Raw genomic sequence first — 6197 nt, forward strand, 5'->3', positions numbered from 1 at the left:
TTAAAAATGCCACCTTTTTTTATTGACCCAAGCTGGCAGCAGAGGGGGCCGTGAGCCAAGGGGAGGATTCACTCTCGCTCCCCCTGGCTTTCAGCCTGGTGGTGGCTGCGCTGGTGAAGGAGCAGGAGTCGTCTTTGGCCAAAGGCCTGGTCGCAGCTGGAGCAGCGATGCCGGGCTGTGGCCTGGCTGCCTGGTGCAGTCGGGGGATCATGACAGAGGCGGTGGGCGGCCAGTTTGGAGGGGAATGAAAAAGCCTTGGGGCAATGAGGGCAAGGATAGGGGCGGGCTTCAGTGGCATGGTGTGTGTGGCGGTGGGCCGCAAGCTTGGAGGGGTAGCAGAAAGACTTGGGGCAGTCGGGGCATGGGTAGGGGCGGGCAGGTGCGTGGGTCCAGAGGTGGGCTGCCAACTTGGAGCGGTGGCCAAAGGCCTTTGGGCAGTGTGGGCAGGGGTGTGGGCGGGCACCACTGTGTGTGAGGCGGTGGGCTGCCAGCTTGGAGGGGTAGGAGAAGGCCTTGGGGCAGTCGGGGCACGGGTGGGGGCGGGCGCCGCCGTGGGCCAGCCGGTGCGTGGCCAGCTTGGACGGGTACGAGAAGGCCTTGTCACAGTCGGGGCAGCGGTGTGGGCGCTGGGGCGGGGGCCGCCGTCGGGGTCGGGAAGGCGCCGCCGCGGTCGTGGCAGGCCCCGGAACCGACTGGCTGGGCTTCTGCGGCGAGCCCTGGAGCGGAGCTACAAGACAGGAGGGCTGGTGGACTCCAGGCATCAGCCAACACCCTGAATCTAGGCCAGGCTTCCCTTCCTCCACCCCAAACTCCCCGGGGACTGGATCTGGACACCTCAAGAGTCATGGGATTCCTCAAATGACAGGTCTCTCTATTCCCCACCTTCTGCCATGCACCATCCTAAAGGGTTCCAAAGGGTTACCTGGCTGGAACCCCAAAGCTACTATGGTGTCCATTTCTAGTATATTCCCAAGTGACCACTCTGAAATTCTGCATATCAAACGCCCTGACCCTTAAATTTCTGAGCCCTAAAATCACTGAAGTTCCCCAAAGCCAATAGTAGGATTCCCTATGTGTTGGTGGAGTATCCCTGAGATTGCCTCAAAATGTGATTTCTTTAGCCTCATTTCCTGTAGAATGCCCCCCCTACCCACAGGCGGGACCGCTCTCACCTCCTCCCTTGGTTACTGGTTCCTTGCCAGTGGGACTAGGATCGGTGTCCCCAGCCGCGGACTCTGCATCTCGTTCCAGCATCTTGCTTGCTGGCCCAGGAACCCAGAGGGAGGTGGGCGATGCCGGTGAGTACAAGGCTGATGGGGATAGGGCTGTAGGGCCGAAAATCGGGCCAGTTAGGGAGCAAGGTCTTTTTAAGTCTGGAAGCCAAAGGCGAAGGGCGGAGCCTAAGAGCACAACGGCCGGGGTTTATGCAAACCTGACCCTACGCGCCTTAGACGCGGGGTGGGCGCCCTCGAGCGGGGTGGGCGCCCTCGAGCGGAGTGGGCGGGGCCTCTACCACTTCAACTCTGGGGCCGCCCTGAGCCCAGAGCTCGCGTGGCCTCTCCCTGGAGTGGGCGGGACCCCACCGGACCCTCCCAGCCGCGGAAGGGAAGACGGGCAAGGGCGGGGCTATACAAACAGGACTCAAAGCGACTCCGACCCAGGGGAGGGGCCTTCGAGCGGAGTGGGTGGGCCTTTCGCAACTCAGTCCCAGGGGAGGAGCCTGAGCTCAGTGGGCGGGACTTCACCTCCGAGAGGTAGCTTTACCCGAGTCTTGGTTTAGTCTCAGTCCATTGACGCCGCGTGAACTGCTTCCTTCTTGTTGCTAAATTTCATCCCCAGCGTGGAGGGTAGAGGGAAGACCTAAAGGGAGATGCAGAAAGAACGTGGCGTCTCTTGCAATCCAGAGACCCCCCCCTAATGGATTTCTCCCTCGGGGTTCCAAGCGTCCGGGCCTCAATGCACGCCTCCGAATCATGGCATTCGGGTACCAATGCACCCTACCAAGGCTCAGGCACCAATGCAACCCCTCCGGAACCTATGCATCAGGACGCCAATCGATTCTTTTCCGGGAAAGCCTGGCGTCCAGCCCCCCCAATCCACTTCCCGAAGACCCGAGGCGACGAGGCCTCGGACCCGTGCCCGCCTCACCTGCGGAAGGCCCCTCCCCGGGGGCGGGGCTCCGGGCCCCTCCCGCAGCGGCCGCTGCAGCTGCTGCTGCGCTGCCCTCCGACGCGGCAAAGCTGCACCGCCCGGCGCGTGCCCAGCGACGGGAGGGGAGGGAGCGCTCGCGAGCCGCTCGGCCAAGCCTCATTTCCAGCCCCTCCTCCCACGCGGGAGTCTGCGGGGGCGTCAGCGCGCATGCGCAGTCGCGGCCGGCAGAGGCTGCTGCGGGGGAGAAGCGATGGAGGAGGGGGTGGGTGCGCCAGGCAGGCGAGTTGGTGAGCAAGCGCGGAGCTACCAGAAGGGCCGTTGGAAAGTACACTGCGGCTGGCGGGGCCTACGGTGGCTGACTGGAGTCAAGCACGTACAGGACCTAACTCGGGGAAACTTAGAGATCACGGAGACAGCGCCCAGCATGCGCACCGTCCTTTTCTGTGCCCCTTCTCCCTTTCGAGAATTCCTTTGGCAGCTTGAGTTCCCTCTCCGGAGCGAGTTCCCTCTCCGGAGGAGCCTGCTGCCCGTCTCACCCCTCAGAGCGTTGGCAGAGAAGTCAGGCCAGGTCTTGGGGAGAAGGCGGGCGGAACGCCAGGCTGACAGCGAGCCGACGCCCAATAAAAAACATGTTATTTGCATAGCGCCCCGGCACCCTTCGCCATTGGCTGATTCGAGAATCCTAGCCCCTCCCACCCCGATGCTTCGGCTCCGGGGTGGAGAGGGCAGGGGGGCGGCGGTTCCCGAGGCTTGCGGGCTGGGGTTCCTGGGAGGGCCAGAGCTCCTGGTACCTGGTCCAGGGTGGCACGCTTGGCACCCTGCTCCGGGGCTGTGACGGGTACTCTTCCGCCCAGCACGGGAGTGCCCGTGAAGTGCCCATAAAAATGCCCTGCATGGGTGGGTCTTCAGTCTGATAACCCACAAGGTCTGGCAAGTCCTGGGAGCCTTGGGAGTTAGATGGTGGGGTTATGGGAGCTCTGGAGCCAGATTGCCTGGTTGGCTCGGCCACTTTCTAGCTGTGTAATCTTGGTCAAGTCCCTTCACCTTCCTGGGTTGTTCGGATAAAATTCAATAATCTAAAGTTTAGAACAATGCCTACAGTGCCCAATATTCTTGTTTTTATTGTGCATTTAACTAGGCCATGATGGGATCAAGGTTGTCCCAGAACAGCAAGTGCAGAGAGAGCTTAAGGTGGGAAGGAGCTTGCTGTGTGCAGGGGCTCTTTCCTACCTCGATCCTCCAAACTAACCTTTCTTCCAGTGCTGCTACATCCCATGGTACATCCTACTACTTCAGGGATTTCCCTCTGTCTCCCCAAGGCCATTCCTCCATCAAATTGCTTGTCTGACTCCCCTATGTGATCTCGTTTCAAATAGTACCACTGCAGAAGGCCTCCCTGATTCACCCTGGCTCATGAAGCCCCATTCCCTCCATTCCTCTGTTGTCACATCTCCCTTGTATGCATGTAACACTGTGTACCTATCTTCTACAATGTGCGCTCTGTTAAGGTGGACAGCCTATGTTGTATATAACTCTGTCCAGAACACAGCTTAGCACATGGCAGATGTCCAATAACTCTGTTATCAAATACATGCTGGAAAGATTCAACAGCCAGAAGCTCTCTGTGATGGGAAGATAGAATGATGTAGATCTTGAGGCCAATGAGTTAGAGGCCTAGCTGAGTGGAAAACCAGGGGAGGGTTTTGAATAGGGGAAGTGACCTGGTGCCTGGGTGGCTCAGTGCATTAAGCATCTGCTTTCAGCTCAGGTCATGATCCCAGGGTCCTGGGATTGAGCCCCATATTGGGCTCCCTGCTCAGTGGGGCTTCTGCTTTTCCCTCTCCCTCTGCCACTCCCCCGGCTTGTGTTCTCTCTGTCAAGTAAACTAAAAATAAAATAAATATGGGCAGTGATGAACTAGTATAGGTTTTTTTTTAAGATTTTATTTATTTCTTCATGAGAGACACACAGAGAAAGAGGCAGAGACATAGGCAGAGGAAGGAGAAGCAGGCTCCATGCAGGGATCCTGATGTGGGACTTGATCCTGGAACTCCAGGATCATTCCCTGAGCCAAAGGCAGAGGCTCAACCACTGAGCCATCAGGTGCCCCTAGTTTAGGTTTTTATATACTTTTTAAAAAAGATTTTATTTATTTATTCATGAGAGACACACAGAGAGAGGTAGGGACATAGAGGGAGAAGCAGACTCCCTGTGGGGAGCTTGATGCAGGACTCAATCCCAGGACCCCGGGATCACGACCTGAGCCAAAGGCAGATGCTTAACCACTGAGCCAACAGGTGTGCCTCATATACTTAAAAAGAAATTTTTTTTTAAGTTTTGGAAAATTTCAAACATAGCCAAAAGAAGAGGAAGGGAAAGAGCATAATCAACCCCCACAAGCCCATCACCGAGGTTCATCATGACCAATCTTGTTCCACCATCCGCTTGCCCCTTAAGGCCCTTGAAGCAAATCCCACACATTTCATCCAGAAACAGTCTGTGTCTCTAAAAACTAAAGACTCTTTTTTTTTTTGTCTTGTAAACACAACCAAAACATCATCACCAAACTTTCAAACTTTATAGAGTCGTTTCTTCATGTTATCACATTTCTCCCATGATCCCACATATATCGTTTTCCCTTTCCAGGACAATGTTTTCTTTCAAACATACAAGTTAGAGGAAACAGAATTGTTCTCCGCATGAATAAAACAAGTGGCACCAGCATTAACAATTTTCTACTCATGGTCGATGTTTCACTTCTTCCACCCATGCCTCCCGGGTGATTTCAAAGCTATGTGCCAGACATCATATCCCATAAGTATCTTGTTATTACACTCAGTATGTCTGCATCATGATCTAAAGGAGAGCCACACGCTGTGTTTATTTTCTGTGATTCTTCAGTCTCTGTCATTGACATTTTAAAAGGCTCACTCTGGTTGCTGCATAAAATAGATCTTAGGGAGGCAGGCTAGAAGCCAGAAGCCCAGTGAAATAGACGGCTGGTATATATTAATCACCGTATTAATTACCAGCACTTATTTAGCACTTTTTATATACCTGAAACTGGCTTAAGGGCCTTGTAGACATTCTTTCATTTCATCCTGATAGCAACTTTTTAAGAGGAGGCACTACCATTATCCCCACTGTACAGAAGAGGAAAATGAGGCATAAGGCGGAAGGTCACTTATTCAAGATCACACAGCTTGGAGGTAGCAGGGTCAGGGTTTGAACTCCTGCAGCCATGCAATTTGCATTCATGCTTTGCTGCCCCTTGACTGGGAGGCTGATGGTGGAGAAGTGCCCTGATTGGAGGGGTTCACTTAAACAGGGCCTAGTGATGAAGTGAGAGGAGGAAGGAGTCGAGGCTGGTGAGGACACCAGCTCCTGTGGAGAGCTTGCTCTGCACCATGTGCTCTCTCAGACTCTTTATGCGTCTGAACTTATTAGTTCTTCACAATGAGGGAGGAGCTACTTTCAACTTCATCTTACAGAGAAGTAAGCTAAAGCCCAGAAGAGGGTAAGTTTTGAGCCCAAGAACTGGGAATGGTGGTGCTCAGGTTTCTACCTCTTAGGACATCTCACAGCTGACCCAGAAGGTGTGCCTGCTTTCAAGGGACTGGTAAACTGTCTAGCAGGTCTAGCAGTCCTGCCAAAACAAGAAGAATGGGCCTCAGGGGTGAGGAGGTCTCGTTTGGGGGACCTTCACAGTAAAGAATGCATGAAGATCCCTGTTTTCCTGTTTCCTCTTCCCCTGAGCTCCTGGCAATGCTTGAACCTCCCTTTATTTCATCCCCAGTGTCTGCACTATTCTTCTCTACGAACCAGACAGGACTCACCTCTGGGTCCCCAGCCTCACCCAGCTTGGCCTGGGCACACAGGAGCCCTCACATGAGGAATAAATGAGCAAATTTTTCTCCTCGACTTTGAATTTCCTTTCTGCCTATTTCTCTCTTCTCTAAGAGATTCTCTCCCTCTTTCTGCTCATTTCTCCTGGCTCTAATGTCCCACCATCTCTTCCCACCTTTCCTACTTGTCTAGGATTTCCA

The 6197-nt window shown here is 54.5% G+C and overlaps 1 protein-coding gene across 6 annotated transcripts; it reads right to left on the minus strand.

The window, feature by feature from the left end:
- On the minus strand, positions 1-2721 carry ZNF575 (zinc finger protein 575). Of its 6 annotated transcripts, none has more exons than XM_041745350.1 (4): positions 2584-2721; positions 1765-1860; positions 1173-1325; positions 1-727 (listed from the first exon to the last, which is right to left on the minus strand). In XM_041745350.1, the coding sequence occupies exons 3-4, from the start codon at positions 1252-1254 to the stop codon at positions 69-71; spliced, it is 741 nt and encodes a 246-aa protein (XP_041601284.1). In that variant the 5' UTR covers positions 1255-1325; positions 1765-1860; positions 2584-2721; the 3' UTR covers positions 1-68. The 6 variants fall into 6 exon arrangements, with proteins under 6 accessions (XP_041601284.1, XP_041601285.1, XP_041601287.1 ...); XM_041745351.1 differs by having other exon boundaries at positions 2529-2702; XM_041745353.1 differs by lacking the exon at positions 2584-2721 and adding an exon at positions 2149-2443 and having other exon boundaries at positions 1746-1860.
- Between the last annotated feature and the right edge of the window lie 3476 nt (positions 2722-6197).

Source organism: Vulpes lagopus, chromosome 2, assembly GCF_018345385.1.
Source record: "Vulpes lagopus strain Blue_001 chromosome 2, ASM1834538v1, whole genome shotgun sequence".
In the NCBI taxonomy this organism is placed as follows: Eukaryota; Metazoa; Chordata; class Mammalia; order Carnivora; family Canidae; genus Vulpes; species Vulpes lagopus.

Excerpts from the sequence above, each read along its gene's own strand:
- ZNF575 (XM_041745350.1), bottom strand. The coding sequence starts at position 1,254 with ATGCTGGAACGAGATGCAGAGTCCGCGGCTGGGGACACCGATCCTAGT. Across the intron at positions 728-1,172 it reads ACCAGTAACCAAGGGAGGAG|CTCCGCTCCAGGGCTCGCCG; the intron begins GTGAGAGCGGTC and ends CCTGTCTTGTAG.